Source organism: Passer domesticus, chromosome 25 (genome assembly GCF_036417665.1).
Source record: "Passer domesticus isolate bPasDom1 chromosome 25, bPasDom1.hap1, whole genome shotgun sequence".
NCBI lineage: Eukaryota > Metazoa > Chordata > Aves > Passeriformes > Passeridae > Passer > Passer domesticus.
The window spans coordinates 4,642,682-4,660,581 of NC_087498.1; the positions used below are offsets into that span (position 1 = coordinate 4,642,682).

The window sequence follows — 17,900 nt, forward strand, 5'->3', positions numbered from 1 at the left end:
TTATCTGGTTTAGGACCAAAGTTTCCCCCTTGAAATCCCCCAGTGGAGGGGTTTACTTGCTCAGATGGCTGGGTTTGGTTCCTTTTCTGGCCCAGGGGACAGCAGGAGGTGTCTGGGGCATTTCTGTGCTCACCCCATGCCAAGGGACTGACTGGCACAGCCTGGTGTGCTGGAAGTGGGACGTGACTCATCCTGCTGTCCTTGCCTGGCAGAGGGTGGGGGCAGAATCTGGGTCTGGAGGCAGCATCTGCCAGGTTTTTCTTCTCCTTTTTAAGGCCAGCTCAAGGCCTCCTGATAGAGGCACGATTGCTGCACTTGGATGCTGGGGTGTGTCTGGCACTGCCAGGGCAGCAGGGACCTCCTGGGGATGCTCCCCAGCTCCCAGGGCCCTTCCATCACTGCAGGATGGAAACCAGCAAACACTGGGGCTCTGAAATGGGTGCTGCAAACCCAAAGACACTCTGGTAACACTTGAAGACAAAAGATCTCGGACTGAGCCCATCCTGGGCTGGTGCTGCTCACTGGGAGCTCAGCCTGGAGCCTCCAGGGAGTTCTTGATGCCACACAGAGCCCAGGTTGGCTCCCCTGAGCTCCCCCATCCTCCTCCCAGGGCTGGGACACCGTGCACTGGGCACAGGTCACATCCTCCAGCCCCACCCGGGCAGGTTTTCCCTCTGATGTGTTCAGGGAAGGCAGGGATAGGGATCACACACCATCCCCAGGGGCTTGGAGGGACCGAGCAGGAGGACTGACAGCTGCTTTTCATCTCCCTCTTTAACTTTTCAGGAAAACCCAAGTTATAAAGGAGACGTGGCTGAGCCCAAAGCAGCGCCCACGGTGAGCAGAGCCGCTGCTGCGCTGCCCCAACCACGCCAGCTCTCAGCCAGGGCCTGAAAGCAGGGAAATGCCCCAAAACAGAGCCCTCTGAGGGGACTACAGCCGAGTTTGTCCCACTGTGCCAGCCCAGCACCCCCTGCCCTGCACTCAGAGCAGCGTCCTGCCTGTGAGGGGGCCCTGCCAAAACCTCTCAGAGGGGTCCCAGTGCATGTTGGCTCCCCAGGCCACAGGGAAATGCTTGGGAGATGAGGGAGCTGGACGTTCAGGGGGGTTTTTCTGTGCTGTTGGTTTGGATTGGGGGGGGCCTCGTAGCTCAGGTGCATCCACGCCGCTTGCGCTCCGCTCGTGCGAGGCTCGGCCCCAGCAAAGCTTCTGCTGCATCCCCCCGGTGCCCTGGGGGGCAGGAGACCCCCGAGCCGGGCTCAGACACCCCCTCCCCACCGTGCAGGGCGGCAGCAGCCGTGCCAGCCGCAGGAACACCGGGGAGAAGATCAAGTACAGGCTGGTGGCCGTGCCCCACGGCAACGACATCGCCTCCCTCTTCGAGCTGGACCCCACCACGCTGCAGAAAACGGATTCCTTCGTCCCACGGTACGGCAGCAGGGTCAGGGTGAGGGAGAGGCTGAGTGCTGAGGGAAGGGCAGCGCAGGCGTGTCCCCGTGGGGGTCACCCAGCAGGACGTTGTGCTGTTGGCAGGAACTCCTACGTGAGGCTGCGCCACCTCTGCACCAACACCTGGATCCAGAGCACCAACGTGCCCATCGACATCGATGAGGAGAGGCCCATCCGCCTCATGGTGCGGCCCTGCCCCCTCCTCCCTCCTCCCTCCTCCCTCCCTGGGCTTCTTCCCTGCTCCCTGGGAGCTCTCAGGCTGCTCCTTCCCTCCCAGGGATAAAACACCCGGGATGATCCAAAGGGGTGGGTGGACACCAGCCTGGAGCCCACCCCAGTCAGCCAAAGCCCACCCCAGCCCCTCTGATGGGGACAAAGTGGGACACTGATGTCAGCAGGGCTGGTGGCAGATGGTGGGGACACACCTGGCATGGCCCTGTCTGTGTGATGCTGCTCCTCTGTTGCTTCCCAGCTGGGCACGTGCCCCACCAAAGAGGACAAAGAAGCTTTTGCCATCGTCTCCGTGCCCGTGTCCGAGATCCGGGACCTGGACTTTGCCAACGACGCCAGCTCCATGCTGGCCAACGTGGTGGAGAAGATGAACGAGGGTTTCCTCAGCCAGAACGACCGGAGGTAAAAGGCCCCTGGGAGATGGGGCCGTGCTGGGCTCCTCCAAGGGCTCCCCAGCAGGACGGGGCCCCTGCCTGGTGCTGGTGCCAGCGCTGCCCTTGCTTCCCTGCCCACAACCCAAATCCACGCCTGCTTGTCCCAGAAGCCTGGCGAGGAAACCAGATAACGGCACAGCCCCGCTCTGGCCCCTCCTAGAAAAATATCCTAGAAAAATATCCCAGAAAAATATCCTAGAAAAATATCCGAGGGGCTGGGAGATGGCCCCACGATAGGGGCAGCCGCCTTAGTCACTGTATTATTTTTAGGTGGGTGGGTTCTTGGTGCTTCCTGAGCAAACACAGATCCCTGTGGGACAGAGCGAGCGGCTTCCGCCCTGCCAGCCTGGCCCACGGGGGTGACCACAGGGGCAGAGGCGTTAAATGCAGAATCCCTGGTGTTAGCCACAAGCAAAGCCCCCCAGACATTCACCCTGGCACGTACGGGAACCATAGGAGCTGCAGATCCAGCCACTGACCTCCTCAGGGAGTGTGGGATCAGCCAGCAGCTCCCCTGGCAGGTTTCTGAGGCTCTTTGGTCCCCACAACCCACCAGCACCACTGCAGGGACCTGAGTCTGGGCAGTGAGCAGCCCCCAGCCACTCACCCCGTGTCCCTTTGCAGGTTCGTGATCCAGCTGCTGGAGGACTTGGTGTTTTTTGTCAGTGATGTCCCCAACAATGGCCAGAACGTGCTGGACATCGTGGTGACCAAGCCCAACCGGGAGCGGCAGAAGCTGATGCGGGAGCAGAACATCCTGAAGCAGGTGGGTGGCCCTGGGGCCCTGCATCTCAGCAAGGCTGGGACGTGTCCCGTGGAGATGTCCTGTCCTGCTCAGGGCCACGCTGGGGCCAGAGGGATGGAAAACACCACGGGGGAGGGTCTGCCCTCCAGCCCATGCCATGGTGCCCAGCCATGCACAGGGAGCTGGTGTGGAGCAGGACTCAGCCTGATCTCTGCTTTTGGGCAGATCTTTGGGATCCTGAAGGCCCCTTTCAAGGACAAGGGCGGGGAAGGGCCCCTGGTGAGGCTGGAAGAGCTGTCGGACCAGAAGAACGCTCCCTACCAATACATGTTCCGCCTGTGCTACCGCGTGCTCCGGCATTCCCAGGAGGATTACCGCAAGAACCAGGTGGGTGGTAATCCTGGGGGGTGACTGGGGGGTGACTGGGGGGTGACTGGGGGGTGACTGGGGGGTGACTCCCCCTCCCCGTGGAGCCTCGGGGTGGCAGCGGGACATCGCTCACACCCCATCTGCCCCCGCTGCAGGAGCACATCGCCAAGCAGTTCGGAATGATGCAGTCCCAGATCGGCTACGACATCCTGGCCGAGGACACCATCACGGCCCTGCTGCACAACAACCGCAAGCTGCTGGAGAAGCACATCACCAAGACCGAGGTGGAGACCTTCGTCAGCCTGGTGCGCAAGAACCGCGAGCCACGGTGCGTGGGGGGCTCCGCGGGGTGAGAGGGCGACGGGAGCCGCGGGGAGCCCCCCTCTGATGGCAGAGCTGCCTCTCCCCCGGCAGGTTTTTGGATTATCTCTCGGATCTCTGCGTGTCCAACCACATCGCCATCCCCGTCACGCAGGAGCTGATCTGCAAGTGCGTGCTGGACTCCAAGAACAGCGACATCCTCATCAAAACTGAGTGAGTGGCTGAGGGAGAGGTTTTCCACGCCAGGGGTTTGTTGTGAGTTGTTGTCAGGCACCCACCAAAGCCTCTCACTCTGCAGCTGGAGAGAGGAGAGAAAAATTATTGAAGGGTTCATTGGTTGGGATAAGAACCAGGAGAAATTTCTCATCAAATACAATCACAGTGAAACAGGCTCTAGTTAGGGGTATGAATTAAGTTTATTCTTAACTAAATCAGAGCAGGATAATGAGAAGTTAAATAAAACCCTTACACCTTCTCCCCACCCTACAAGAAACCCACCACAGGATGGGCCTGGTCCCACTGAAGCTCCATCACCTCTTGAGGTGCAGCCCCTCCATCCATCTCCAGATTTCCCCTTTCCTGTCCCAGGTTGAGGCCAGTGAAGGAGATGTCCCAGACCCACGAGTACCTGAGCATTGAGTATTCAGAGGAGGAAGTCTGGCTCACCTGGACAGACAAGAACAACGACCACCACGAGAAAAGCATCCGGCAGCTGGCACAGGAGGCCCGGGCTGGCAATGCCCATGATGAAAACGTCCTCAGCTACTACAGGTGATGCTCCTGTGGCACCTCCTCTCCAGGTGAGGCTGTGAGGGATGCACGGCCTCACTCCCTCTCCCCCTCACCCCTGGGCAGGTACCAGCTGAAGCTCTTTGCCCGCATGTGCCTGGACCGCCAGTACCTGGCCATCAAGGAGATCTCCCAGCAGCTGGGGGTGGACCTGATCTTCCTGTGCATGGCAGATGAGATGCTGCCCTTCGACCTGCGCGCCTCCTTCTGCCACCTCATGCTGCACGTGCACGTGGACAGGGACCCCCAGGAGCTGGTGATGCCCGTGAAGTTTGCACGGCTCTGGACAGAGATCCCCACAGCCATCACCATCAAAGAGTGAGACACGCCAGGGCTTGGGATGGCTCTGAGGGACTGGGCAGGACAGGGGGTGGCAGATGCCCTGTCAGGAGAGTGTTTGTGGAGTGAGCTGGGTGGGTTTGAGCCCTCAGAAGGAAGTGGGCTCCTGTCACAGCATCGCTGCTGGTCATGGTGGCTCAGGTGCCACCTGGACAGTGCTTCTGCCAGCTGGGTGTGAGGACACCCGCTGTCCCCAGCTCACCCCCACGTGTCCCCTTGCAGCTACGACTCCAACCTCAACGTCTCCCGTGATGACAAGAAGAACAAGTTTGCCAGCACCATGGAGTTTGTGGAGGACTACCTCAACAACGTGGTGAGCGAGGCCGTGCCCTTCGCCAACGAGGAGAAGAACAAGCTCACCTTCGAGGTGCGGCACCTTGCAGGGTGTGACACAGTCTGGCTGCCGCTGCCCCTGCCATGTCCCTGTCCCCCACCAGGGATTCTCCTGCTCAGCCCCGAGCAGGGCGAGGTCTGGAGCTGCCTTGTCCTTCCCCAGGTCGTCAGCCTTGCCCACAACCTCATCTACTTCGGCTTCTACAGCTTCAGCGAGCTGCTGCGCCTGACACGGACCCTGCTGGGCATCATCGACTGCGTCCAGAACCCTCAGCTGATGATGCAGGCTGTCTACAACGACGAGGTGACAGGTGAGTCCCTGTTCATGGCCAGGGAGGTGTTTGCCATGGTCTGCCCAGTGTTTTCCATGGTCTGCCCAGTGTTTTCCTGTTTTGGTGACAAGAAAAGCAGATGCTGGCTTGCTGGTGTGGCTGTGTGTGCAGCAGGACATGGGGTGGTGAGCCCTTGGCTATGCCAAAAGAAATATTTGCTGCCTTCTGCTCATTCTCTGATTAAGTCTAGAGAATTTTCCGTTCCAAGTGGGTCCTTCCTTGGTCCTCTGCCACCTCCCTCTCCACCCACTCTAACTGCGGCTGCCTCTGCAGGGAAGAACGTGCGGAGGTCGATCCAGGGCGTGGGGCAGATGATGTCCACCATGGTGCTGAGCAGGAAACAGTCCATCTTCAGCCCCCCCAGCCTCAGCACTGGCTCTGCCCCGGAGCAAGTGGACAGAGGGAGGAGCATTGAGAACGAGAACATTGTGGTGATGGAGACCAAGCTGAAGATCCTGGAGATCTTGCAGGTTGGAGCCGAAGGAGTGGTGGGACCTGTGGGATGGGGGTGTGTAATGTGATTTTCTCAGGCAGGGGCAGAGTTGGCGTGAAGAGGGCACTCAGTCACTTCTGGTTTCTCCTTCCCTGCTGCTTCCAGTTCATCCTGAACGTGCGGCTGGACTACAGGATCTCCTACCTGCTCTCCGTCTTCAAGAAGGAGTTTGTGGAGGTTTACCCCATGCAGGACAGCGCGGCTGATGGGACAGCTCCAGCCTTTGACTCCACAAGTAACTGTCCCACTTTGCTCCTGGTACACCCCCAGCTCAGCAAACCCCAGGGGCTGGGAGGACACAGGTGGCAGAGGTGACATCTCCAGCAGAGGTGACATCTCCAGCAGAGGTGACATCTCCAGCAGAAGTGACATCTCCAGCAGCTGCTGCTGGCAGGGGGCAGGGAGGGATGGAGTCCGTGTTTTGGTGGGAACAGGATCAGGGAGCTGGGTTGGTTCCTGTGGGTTCCTGCCAAGACACAGGGCTGGCATTGTCCACCCTTGTCACTCCCTTCCTCTCCCTGCAGCTGCAGCCATGAACCTGGACCGGATCGGGGAGCACGCTGAAGCCATGTTTGGTGTGGGGTGAGTCCCTGTCCCCCATAGCTCCCCTGGCTATAGGGCCCTTCCCCTTCTGTCCATCCTGCCCAGGCCGGGAGCTGCAGGTGATGAGCAGGATGAGGCTCTAAAGGCCCTGAAGCTGTCCCCATCAGCCCCTGAGCTCCGTGTTAATGCCCAGAATTTCCATCCCGCTCCAGGAAATCGAGCAGCATGTTGGAGGTGGATGACGAGGGAGGGAGGATGTTCCTGAGGGTGCTGATCCACCTGACCATGCACGACTACCCTCCACTCATCTCTGGCTCCCTGCAGCTCCTCTTCAAGCACTTCAGCCAGAGGCAGGAGGTCCTGCACACCTTCAAGCAGGTGACGCTGAGGGGACCTGGAGATCCCACGCCTGGCTGTGGGTGGGGACGTGGTGTGGATCCTGGCCCTTTCCTTGGGAGGGAGAACTGGGAGTGGGATTTGTGCCCCAAACTGGAAACCCCTGGGAATGTCTCTGCAGGTCCAGCTCCTGATCTCAGCCCAGGATGTGGAGAACTACAAAGTGATCAAGTCAGAGCTGGACAAGCTCCGCACGATGGTGGAGAAATCGGAGCTCTGGGTGGACAAGAAGGGCAGCACCAAAGGGGACAGCACAGGGGAGGGGAACAAGAAGGAGAAGAAGGAGGTGAGAGCCCTGAGCAAGGCACTGGGATCCAGGGTGGGGAAGGAGTGGGAGGCAGGGGGGCAGCTCACCTTTAATCCAGCACCTGATGCCTCTCGATGGGCTCAATGGGGAGGCTCCAGAGGGTCCTGTGGGGTGTGGCTGGAGGGGCACAGTGTGACCCCAGTGCTGTCGTGTCCCCTGCAGCATGGTGCCGACGAGGAGGTCATTGCTCCAGGAGAGAAGAGCAGTGAGAACTACCAGATAGTGAAGGGGGTGAGTGACATCAGTCCCCTGGGCACTGACAGGAAGGAAAGGGGCAAAATCCTGGGGGGATTTCCAAGTTCTGCTGTTCTTCAGTAGAAACAAGTCCAAGCCTGGCTTGCTCCTGCCAGCTCGGCACAGGGAAAAGCTGTCACATCCTTGCACTGGGGGGACTGGAGTGGACTGGGTGGGTGACAGCTGTGAGGGCTGTGCATGGAGGATCCCTGAGGGGGGCTGAGATTTGTGAGCAAAGCAGGGAACATCCAAGATTACAGAGGGAACACCTGGAATGCAAACCAGCCCCAGTGCTGGTGGCCATCCTGAGTGGCTCCAGGCTCACCCTGCCCACCGTGGTCCCTCTGTCCCCAGATCCTGGAGCGGCTCAACAAGATGTGTGGGGTGGGGGAGCAGGTGCGCAAGAAGCAGCAGCGCCTGCTGAAGAACATGGACGCCCACAAGGTGATGCTGGACCTGCTGCAGATCCCCTATGAGAAGGTGGGTGGACAGGAACCAGCTGGTCCTGAGTGCCCAGGGCAAAGGGGGCACACAGGAACCCCCCTGAGTGGCCTCCTGCCACTCCCATCCCTCTCAGCTCCGTGTGTTTCTCCTCTGCTCCTTCCTCAGGGGGATGCCAAGATGATGGAGATCCTCAAGTTCACCCACCAGTTCCTGCAGAAGTTTTGTGCTGGCAACCAGGAGAACCAGGCCCTGCTGCACAAACACCTCAACCTGTTCCTGACCCCGGGGGTAAGGAGAAGACACGGAGGGGCAGCAGCACAGGGAGGGAATTCAGCACCACTGCTGGGGCTCAGAGCACGAGATGGAAAAGCCAGGAGGAGACACCAGGCAGGACAAGAGTTGGGGACAGTTCCTGCAGCCCCCTGGCCTCACTCTGCCCCTTGTTCCCAGCTGCTGGAGGCAGAGACCATGCAGCACATCTTCCTCAACAACTACCAGCTGTGCTCGGAGATCAACGAGACGGTGCCGCAGCACTTCATCCACTGCGTGGCCACCCACGGCCGCCACGTCCAGTACCTCGACTTCCTGCACACCATCATCAAGGCCGAGGGCAAGTACGTCAAGAAGTGCCAGGACATGATCATGACTGAGGTGAGGACCTTTCCTGCAGGGCAGGAGTGGGGGGGAAGCAGGACAAGGCTCTTGGAGCCTGCACCGTTGGCTTCTTCCTTGAGAAGAGCCTTCCAGCCGTGCTGGATCCTCCCTGGAACCAGCCAGCCCCAGTGCTGGTGGCCATCTTGAGTGGCCATCAACCATCTCCAGGGGCTCAATGCAAGGCCCAAGAGTCAGTTTGGGAGTCCCACAATTTTTGACTGCACTGCAAATGCCTGGTTTTCTCTGTAGGCACAAATCCCTGTCTCCCTCCTCACCCACTGCTGCTCATCCCCACTGCACAGGGGACACCATTGGCCTTGAAGGCTTCTGACCTTCCTCTTTCAGAGTGGTGACCACTGAGCACTGAGCACTGACCCTTCCCTGCAGCTCACCAACGCCGGGGATGACGTGGTGGTTTTCTACAACGACAAGGCTTCGCTGGCCACCCTGCTGGAGATGATGACAGCAGCCAGGGATGGGGTGGAGGAGAACAGCCCCCTGATGTACCACATCTCCCTGGTGGACCTGCTGGCTGCCTGCGCCGAGGGCAAGAACGTCTACACCGAGATCAAGTGCACGTCCCTGCTGCCCCTGGAGGACGTGGTGCGGGTGGTGACACACGAGGACTGCATCACGGAGGTACGGGGTGGCAGCCAGGAGGACACTGGGGCTCTGCACTGATTGTCCCCTGACGGTGTCCCTGCCCATTTCCCCCTCCCTGACAGGTGAAGATGGCCTATGTGAACTTTGTCAACCACTGCTATGTGGACACGGAGGTGGAGATGAAGGAGATCTACACCAGCAACCACATCTGGACCCTCTTTGAGAACTTCACCCTGGACATGGCCCAGGTGCGTGGGGAGGGCTGGGTGGGAGGGACACAGCAGTGGTGGCTTGGATGGGGACAGGGTGGTGTCACCAAGGCTCCCTTGAAGCCTCCTGCAGGGCATGGATACACATGTGGGACCTCACATAGCTGCCGTACTTGGGGCTGGGGAGTGGTGAGGCTCTTTGCCCTGACCACAGGAGCTGTGTCACCGGCCACGTCCCTCAGCTCAGTGTGGTCCCAGCAGCCTCTGGGCAGACACGAGCTGGCCCTGCTGCCATCAGCATCCTCCCTGTCCTGACAGATGTGCAAGAAGAGGGAGAAGCGCCTGCCGGACGCCACGCTGGAGAAGTACGTGCTGACGGTGGTGCTGGACACCATCAACGCGTTCTTCAGCTCGCCCTTCTCGGAGAACAGCACCTCCCTGCAGGTGACAAGGGTGGGCAGGGTGCCAGGGGGAGCACAGCGGCTCAGCCAGGCCCCCAGAGCACGGTGTGGATGTGTGTGCTGACGCTCCTGTCTCCTCCAGACCCACCAGACCATCGTGGTGCAGCTCCTCCAGTCCACCATGAGGCTGCTGGAGTGTCCCTGGCTGCAGCAGCAGCACAAGAGCTCGGTGGAGTCCTGCATCCGCACGCTGGCCATGGTTGGTAAGGAGCCACTGCCGTGCCCAGGGGACAGGGGACAGGGCCACCCTGGGCTGTCTCTGCCCAGCAGCGAGCAGGACACTCTGTGGGGGTGGCAGGACACCACGGTGAGGGGCTGCCAGCTGGGGATGGGGACATTCAGCTCCAGGATGGGCTTTTTTTTGAGCTTCAGCTCACCCAAGGTAATGTGGGGATAAGCAGAGCCTGGGCTTGGCTGGGAGCTCCCTGTGTGTCCCTGCCCGGACACAAAGCCAACATTGACAGTGGTTTTCCCTGGCCAGGACTTTGCCCTCGGTGTGCAGCTGCCTGACTCAGGCTGAGGGCTGTTAGCACTGAGTCACCGTGGAAAGGATTGCTGCTGGCTGGGCTCTGGGTGGGGATTTCCCTTTGGAATTGCAGGCAGGGTGCTCACAGCCTCCCCACGCTGGGCTTTCCCAACCAAAAACTGGGGCTGGGGCCAGTTTCCACCCTGCGTGGGGCTGTGGGTGTTGGGATGTGTGGGAACACTCCACCCATGTTGGCCTGGAGGAGTTTACTGGTGTATTTACCCCAAATCTCTGCTGCAAATGAGGTGAACGCTGGCGAAGGGATGCCCAGACAGGGTGGTGGGACCCATCTGGGTGGTGGCTGTGCCAACCCCATCCCCGTGTCCCGCAGCCAAGAGCCGCTCCATCGCTCTGCCCATGGACCTGGACGCCCACGTGAGCTCCCTGCTCAACAGCAGCTCCACCAGCACGGTGCAGAGGAACACCTCGAGCTACAAGGCAGCCACACGCACCTTCCCCCGCGTGTCCACCACCCCCAACCAGTGGGACTACAAGAACATCATCGAGAAGCTGCAGGTGCAGGGCAGGGCGTGGCGGGGCTCAGGTGGCAGGGGGACGCTGGCGTTGCAGGGTCCCTCTCCCGTGTGTCCCCTGGCTCTGAAGGGCCTGCTGTGCCTTGCAGGACATCATCAACGCCCTGGAGGATCGCCTGAAGCCGCTGGTGGAGGCTGAGCTGTCCGTGCTGGTGGATGTCCTGCACCGGCCCGAGCTGCTCTTCATGGAGGGCACGGAGGCGTTCCAGCGATGCGAGAGCGGCGGGTTCCTGTCCAAGTGAGGCTGGTTTGGGGCTGCCCTGGGGGTCCTGGGGGTGCTGGGAAGGGCTTGGGACCCTCATCCTGGCTGGGCTGCAGCCTGGAGGGTGGTGGCTTCCCCTGGGATCCCCGGGTCCCTCCCAGCTGTGTGACAATGGCTTTGCCGTGCCAGGCTGGTGCAGCACACCAAGGACCTCATGGAGACAGAGGAGAAGCTCTGCATCAAGGTGCTGAGGACGCTGCAGCAGATGCTGGTGAAGAGGAACAAGTATGGAGAGAGGGTGAGCACCATGATCTGTGTCCATCCAGCTGGCAGAGCCCACCCTGGGCACCCAGGGGTGCTCAGCTGGTCCTGCTCTGGCCCCAGCCGTGGCATGGGGACACTGGTGACATTTGTGTGCCTTGGCAGGGCAACCTGCTGCGGAAAATGCTCATGAACAACTACCTGCAGAACAAGAGGTCCAGCTCCAAGGGGGAGATGGGGGATGCTGCTGGGGGAGGTGAGTGCCCTTCTCCTGCCCCTTCCCCTCAAATTCCCAGCTCGCAGACATTGATGGGACCAGATCTGTGGCTGATTGCCGTGTCCCCAGCTGCACAGGAGCAGAGGATTTGGGGAGGTGAAGGGATGAGATGCCCTGGCAGTGGTGGAGCTGTGCTGCCACAGCATCACGTCCCTCCTGCCCTCTCACACAGGCCAGGACCAGGACTGGTCGGCCATCGCCGCTGTCCAGTGCCGGCTGGACCGCGAAGGGGCCACCAAGCTGGTGGCTGACCTCATCATGAACACCAAGAACGAGAAGATCTTCCAGGAGAGCATCCTGCTGGCCATCCGCCTGCTGGATGGAGGCAACACCGAGATCCAGGTGCTGAGGGGGGTCGGGCAGCCAAGGGTTGATGTGGGCAGTGTGAGGGTCCAGTGCTCAGCCCCAGGCAGTGGGTTTGGCTAAAACACCTGTTTGTTTGTTTGTTTGTGCTGAAATCTGATTTGAGTTTCCCAGCTCCGTGGCTGGAGGAAAGGCTGGAGGCTGTGGGAAGAGCAGGTGGTTCCAGGTTGTTTCTGGAGTTCTGCTGATGCCCTCTGCTGGGAATTCCTAAAATGGCTCAGGGCTGCAGGGCTGGTGGGGGACCTCCAGGGTTATCTCAAACCCTTTGTCACTGAGAAGATGAAAATTGGTGTGTGCAAAACCCATTGAGGCTTCAGCAAAAAACCAGGTTATCCTGAGCAATGCCTGGAGTGCTGAGGCTGCTGCCCAGAGGGACAGGCAGGGACAATTTGGACCCCGTGTTGGGGACCTGAACGAGTGTCCTTCCACCAGAAATCCTTTTACAACCTCATGACGAGCGACAAGAAGTCCGAGAAGTTCTTCAAGGTCCTGCACGACCGGATGAAGAAAGCCCAGCAGGAGACCAAGTCCACGGTGTCGGTGAACATGAGCGACATCGGGAACAAACCCCGCGAGGACAAGGACGAGCCAGACCCTGGCACCAAAGGTAGGGGCAGTGTCCCCTTGTCCCCTCAGGACGGCCAGCACTGGCTCGGTGACAGCCTGAGCTGAGGAGGGGACACTTCCCTCCAGGACGAGGAGACACCTTCCTGATGCCCGGCACCCCCACGCGGTACCCGATGGCCGTGGGGTTCCGCAAGGGCCACGACCCCGGGGAGCAGGGCCAGAACAACGAGATGGGGGTGACGGTGCTGATCATGGAGCCCATCCTGCGCTTCCTGCAGCTGCTCTGCGAGAACCACAACCGCGACCTGCAGGTTGGTGCTGGGGCTCTGGGGTTCTGGGGGTCAGCTCTGGGGTTGGGCTGGGGGAAAGTTGGGGTCTGCCCCAGTTTGGCCCCAAAATGCTGTGGCACCCTGCAGCTCTGTGCCTCAGTTTCCACATGTGCAGTGCAACATCCAGCTTGGGGTTGTGGGAGGAGTTCATGGCAGGAGTGGATGTGGGACTGAGGTTTGAGGTTACAGGGGCAGTCCCAGCCCAAATGTCCCTCAAACTGCAGCTGGAGGGGTGTGGGGAGAGAGGGATCAGGACCTGGGCTCTGCTCCACAGAACTTCCTGCGGTGCCAGAACAACAAAACCAACTACAACCTGGTGTGTGAGACGCTGCAGTTCCTGGACATCATGTGTGGCAGCACCACGGGCGGGCTGGGGCTGCTCGGCCTCTACATCAACGAGTACAACGTGGCTCTGATCACCCAGACCCTGGAGACCCTGACCGAGTACTGCCAGGGGCCCTGCCACGAGAACCAGGTGCCCCCAACCTCATCACAGGCCAGGGGAGATTTTGGGGGGGATGTGGGGGGAGCAGGGACAGGTTTTGGGTTCAGAGTGAGAGCAGGAGCAGAATGTGGGCAGCACAGGTCACAGGTCACCAGCTGCTGCTTGGCTGCAAAATGGGGTGATGCAGGTGGGGGGTAAATAATTCAGTGGTGTGCATGAGGTCCTTTGCAGAGACAGGGGAGGTGTGGGGGCCCAGGGCTGCAGGCAGGGCAGTGTTTCAGCCCAGGAGCTGGGAGGATTGGCAGGATCTGTGGGGTAACACACTGCTCTACTCCCCCAGAGCTGCATCGTGACCCACGAGTCCAACGGGATCGACATCATCACAGCCCTGATCCTAAACGACATCAGCCCCCTCTGCAAGTACCGGATGGACCTGGTGCTGCAGCTGAAGGTGCACAGAGGCCTGGCCTGGGTGGTGGGACGTGTCTGTGTGTCACTGCGTGTGTCACTGAGTGTGTCACTGCGTGTGTCACTGTGTCACTGCATGTGTCACTGCAAGGACTCACTGGCAGGGTCACGGGGTGTGTTCTGGGCTGAGGTTGGCACTGTAGAGGGGACCCTGGCTGTGTCAGAGCCTGGGCGTGGGACCAGATGGGCTCGGTGGGGCAGGGCTGGGGCATCACCACGCTCAGATGCCCCTGGCACAAGGGAGTTGGTGGGGGCACAGGATAATTCTGCCCACCCCAAAGGCCTGGGCAGTGGCAGGGCACAGCTCCCCTCACCAAGGGCTTCTCCTCACCAGGACAATGCCTCCAAGCTCCTCCTGGCCCTGATGGAGAGCAGGCACGACAGCGAAAACGCCGAGAGGATCCTCATCAGCCTCCGTCCCCAGGAACTGGTGAGGGAGCTGGGAATGTCCCCTGAGCCCCCAGCCCACAGCTGGACATCCTCTGCCCTGGGCTGTGCTGCAGTTTCTGCCTCCCCTGCCCAAATCCTGGCTGGAGAAGGAAGCAGGGAGGAGCTCAGTGTCCCTGTGGCCCCTTGCAGGTGGATGTCATTAAGAAGGCCTACCTACAGGAGGAGGAGTGTGAGAATGCTGAGGTGTCTCCCCGGGAAGTTGGACACAACATTTATATCCTGGCACTGCAGGTAGGGAGCTGTAAAAGCATCCTGCCAGGCTGTGCTCGCAGGTTGTACTTTTCCCTCCATAATTATGCACATTTTCCTCCGGCCACATTGGCCTCCCTGGGGAGCCAAATGTGCCTTTGGCTGTGGGGAGCAGCCACGGCACATCCTGTGCCCCATGTCCCCCTCCCGTGTGTGCTGGTGGCTGCCTGCCATCCTGTGCTCACTGTCACCACCCTGTCCCCCTCCCAGCTCTCCCGACACAACAAGTCTCTGCAGCAGCTCCTGAAGCCGGTGAAGCGAATCCAGGAGGAGGAGGAGGAGGGAATCTCATCCATGGTATGGAGAGGCACAGCCTCCACAAGCCGCCCTGATCCGAGGATGTAAAAATCATGGAGAGCTCACCTTTGGGCTTTGTTCTTGAGGATTTGATGGATTTTGGTGTTCCCCAGGGGATTAAAGAGGGAGAGACACTAAATACCCTTTTAGCCAGAGGTAGAAGCCCAAAAATGTGTGTCACCTTGTGGGTGACACGGGCTGGTGGCCCTGGGGGGGTCCTGCCCTTTCCCACTTCCCCCCTTCTCTTCAGAAGGGAAGGGCCGAGTCCTTTACTGCTGCTCCTTGCCCAGGTACCTCAGATCCCGACAAGATTCAGCAGGAATGTGATTTCCCCGGGGGTTTTGTGAGCACTGGTTTGTAATTTGTGGATTAGCAGCACTTGGATGTAATTATTGCAGGGAATCGATTGTCTGTCACCGCGGGGAGCACTCGCACCTCTCACGGAAGCTTTAATTCATTTGCTTTTCCCTGAAAACCTCATCAGCTGTGGGAGATGTTGAGGCACGTTGTGGGAACAGTCGGATCCAGCTTCTGGCTGGATCCTCAGCCTCTCCCTTTCCCTCTCCCCATCCAGCTCAGCCTTAACAACAAGCAGCTGTCGCAGATGCTGAAGTCCACAGCTCCAGTGCAGGAGGAAGAGGAGGATCCACTGGCTTACTACGAGAAGCACACGTCCCAAATCGAGGCAAGACCTCCTGGCTGTTGGCTCTCCAGCCTGCCCATGGCCCATGAATCCCCCCTGGCTCCAGATGCCTCATGTCTGATTATTTTGCACCAGGAGCTGCCCCCTCTTCCCACCCCCATTAGCTCCAGGACTGAGGGATGAGCAGCCCCCTGCACCCTGCCCTTCTCTCCCAGCAGCAGTGGGATGCAGCAGCCTCATCCTTGGCGTGGATCCCCCATTCCCACACTCCCACTTACCCCAGCCAGGGCTGCCTCTGCTCAGGGGCACTTTGGAAGCTTTTAAATGAGGGGCTGACAATATTTGGACCCTGTGGAGTGGGAAGGAGGAGGGGAAGGCACAGCTGGATGTGGGAAGGAGGAAAAAAACCACAGCAGGGCAGGATCTGAGGGCTCTGCATCCTGCAGATCGTGCGGCTGGACCGGAGCATGGAGCAGATCATCTTCCCTGTGCCTGGCATCTGCGAGTTCCTCACCAAGGAGACCAAGTACAGGCTCTTCACCACCACGGAGCAGGATGAGCAGGGCAGCAAAGTCAGTGACTTCTTCGACCAGTCCTCCTTCCTGCACAACGAGATGGAGTGGCAGAAGAAGCTGCGCAGTAAGAGCAAGGCTGAGCCTCCCCCGGGCTGCCCCGCTGGGAATCTGGGGACATTCCTGCAGGGAAAGGGCTGCACACCTGGCAATGGCATGGCTGAGCTGCCCGAGCTCTGCAGAGCACCACGCACCTGGCAGAGAGCAGGGAGGGAGGGTTAAAATCCCAGCCGTGTGGCTTCTCTGTGTTCTCAGGGCAGTTTCTGCACAGCCTGAGGGGCACCTTGCTCACATTCCCTGAGATTCCAGCTGAGGTGTTTTCCCTGGAAAGCCCTTTCAGTTGCCTTCCCCTAAGCCAGGGTCTTGTAGCTGCACATGGGAAATAAAAGCTGTTTCTCTGCCCCCCAGGGGCTTCCAGGGTGGAAATCCTGGCTGTAAATCCTGGGAACTGAGGAGAGGGTCACACTGTGGATACTGGGCTGCAGCTGAGGAGGAGTAGCGTAGGATCTGTGAGGGAGGACAGAGCCAACCTGATTCCAGGGCCTCAGAGCGGGTTTCCAGAGGGCTGGGAGACCAAGGAATGTGAGCAGAGCCACTTAGAAGGTGCACTCCTCTAAGAGACAAGCAGGAATGTTTTCAAAACACTTCATGAATGGTTTGAAGAATGTGGGAGGCTGGGTTGGTCTGGGGGCAGCAGCTGCAGAGCCCACAGGGGTCTGGGATGGCACAGAGGCTCTGGGATGGCACAGGGGCTCCAGGAGGACCCGGTTGGCACGAGGCTGGCTGAGGTTTGTGTGTTGCCTCCTCTCCCCCCAGGCATGCCGCTGATGTACTGGTTCTCCCGCAGAATGACGCTCTGGGGAAGCATTTCCTTCAACCTGGCCGTCTTCATCAACATCATCATTGCTTTCTTCTACCCCTACGTGGAAGCCACTTCCATGGGTAAGTGCCCAGGCACCTGCTGCTCCTCGGGGTGGAAGGAGCAGGTCCTTGGGCTGGATAAAGGCAGATCCTTGGGCTCCTACGACCCCAGGTCCTTTCTGCTGGATAAAGGATTAATCAGGATTTCAGTTTCCAGCCCTCCCACCCCTTCCTTCTCAGGGAAACCTCTCTTCTCCTGGGCTGCCCTTCCCCTGTTTGTACAATGTGGGGAGCAGTGATGGGACACATTCCTGTTGTCAGGCAAAGCCTCCATCACCTACAGTGGCTCTGAGCTCTTGGATAAAAGATGTTAGAAAATGTATCAGCAAAAACCATCTGAACCAACACAAACCCTGCAGTGCAGCATCACCATTTCTGATCAAGAGCTCATTCGTGTGGCTGCAGCAGTGCCCCTGCCTTTAGCATCCGTGTGTTCCTCCTGCCAGGAGTGCTGGATTCCCCACTGATCTCGCTGCTCTTCTGGATCCTGATCTGCTTCTCCATCATGGCCCTGTTCACCAAGCGCTACGGGGTGAGGCCGCTGCTGGTGGCGCTGATCCTGCGCTCCATCTACTACCTGGGCATCGGGCTCACCCTCAACATCCTGGGGGCTCTCAATGTGAGTTCTCCACCTGCTGGGGATCAGGAAGCTGTCCCCTGTTCCCAGAGCACGGCAAACCCCTCTCCCTCCCGTTTCTGGCTGTCCCCAGCTGACCAACAAGATCGTGTTCGTGGTGAGCTTCGTGGGCAACCGAGGCACCTTCATCCGTGGCTACAAGGCCATGATCATGGATGTGGAATTCCTGTACCACGTGGGCTACATCGTGACCAGTGTCCTGGGGCTCTTCGTGCACGAGCTCTTCTACAGCATCCTGGTATGATAAATTCAGGTGCCTGGGGGCACAGGCAGCCTGCCTGCTGCTTGAGGAGCTGGAAGGTTCCTGTGACACCTCCCAGGGGCTGATTGATAGCGGAGAGAACAATTCCCTGTGCTCTAATCTGTGCATGGGCTGAGCTTTCTGCCTCCTGACAGTATCTTTTGCTGTCTCTTTCTTGGTCCTGGGCTGTATCTCTTCTTCTAATCTGCTGTGTGCTTTATCTGGGTCAGCTG

The 17,900-nt window shown here is 59.6% G+C and overlaps 1 protein-coding gene across 2 annotated transcripts in view; it reads left to right on the plus strand.

The window, feature by feature from the left end:
• The window catches only part of ITPR3 (inositol 1,4,5-trisphosphate receptor type 3), a 37,350-nt gene that overhangs the window by 15,005 nt on the left and 4,445 nt on the right, over positions 1–17,900 (plus strand). The window contains exons 10-51 of one of the 2 annotated variants that reach the window (XM_064398886.1): positions 787–837; positions 1,286–1,428; positions 1,534–1,633; positions 1,922–2,082; positions 2,739–2,880; positions 3,085–3,246; positions 3,384–3,556; positions 3,643–3,762; positions 4,138–4,320; positions 4,405–4,656; positions 4,900–5,044; positions 5,174–5,321; positions 5,616–5,812; positions 5,941–6,070; positions 6,360–6,417; positions 6,591–6,756; positions 6,896–7,060; positions 7,244–7,312; positions 7,670–7,795; positions 7,925–8,047; positions 8,210–8,410; positions 8,801–9,052; positions 9,139–9,264; positions 9,544–9,669; positions 9,769–9,889; positions 10,544–10,728; positions 10,835–10,983; positions 11,137–11,245; positions 11,374–11,464; positions 11,658–11,827; positions 12,281–12,455; positions 12,542–12,726; positions 13,019–13,219; positions 13,530–13,640; positions 13,992–14,087; positions 14,237–14,338; positions 14,567–14,653; positions 15,228–15,338; positions 15,743–15,935; positions 16,685–16,810; positions 17,236–17,408; positions 17,500–17,664. In XM_064398886.1, coding sequence (XP_064254956.1) covers positions 787–837; positions 1,286–1,428; positions 1,534–1,633; positions 1,922–2,082; positions 2,739–2,880; positions 3,085–3,246; positions 3,384–3,556; positions 3,643–3,762; positions 4,138–4,320; positions 4,405–4,656; positions 4,900–5,044; positions 5,174–5,321; positions 5,616–5,812; positions 5,941–6,070; positions 6,360–6,417; positions 6,591–6,756; positions 6,896–7,060; positions 7,244–7,312; positions 7,670–7,795; positions 7,925–8,047; positions 8,210–8,410; positions 8,801–9,052; positions 9,139–9,264; positions 9,544–9,669; positions 9,769–9,889; positions 10,544–10,728; positions 10,835–10,983; positions 11,137–11,245; positions 11,374–11,464; positions 11,658–11,827; positions 12,281–12,455; positions 12,542–12,726; positions 13,019–13,219; positions 13,530–13,640; positions 13,992–14,087; positions 14,237–14,338; positions 14,567–14,653; positions 15,228–15,338; positions 15,743–15,935; positions 16,685–16,810; positions 17,236–17,408; positions 17,500–17,664 — 6,069 coding nt within the window. Of the gene's footprint in view, positions 1–786; positions 838–1,285; positions 1,429–1,533; positions 1,634–1,921; positions 2,083–2,738; positions 2,881–3,084; positions 3,247–3,383; positions 3,557–3,642; positions 3,763–4,137; positions 4,321–4,404; positions 4,657–4,899; positions 5,045–5,173; positions 5,322–5,615; positions 5,813–5,940; positions 6,071–6,359; positions 6,418–6,590; positions 6,757–6,895; positions 7,061–7,243; positions 7,313–7,669; positions 7,796–7,924; positions 8,048–8,209; positions 8,411–8,800; positions 9,053–9,138; positions 9,265–9,543; positions 9,670–9,768; positions 9,890–10,543; positions 10,729–10,834; positions 10,984–11,136; positions 11,246–11,373; positions 11,465–11,657; positions 11,828–12,280; positions 12,456–12,541; positions 12,727–13,018; positions 13,220–13,529; positions 13,641–13,991; positions 14,088–14,236; positions 14,339–14,566; positions 14,654–15,227; positions 15,339–15,742; positions 15,936–16,684; positions 16,811–17,235; positions 17,409–17,499; positions 17,665–17,900 lie in introns of those variants that run through there. The other variant, XR_010350584.1, reaches the window with a different exon arrangement.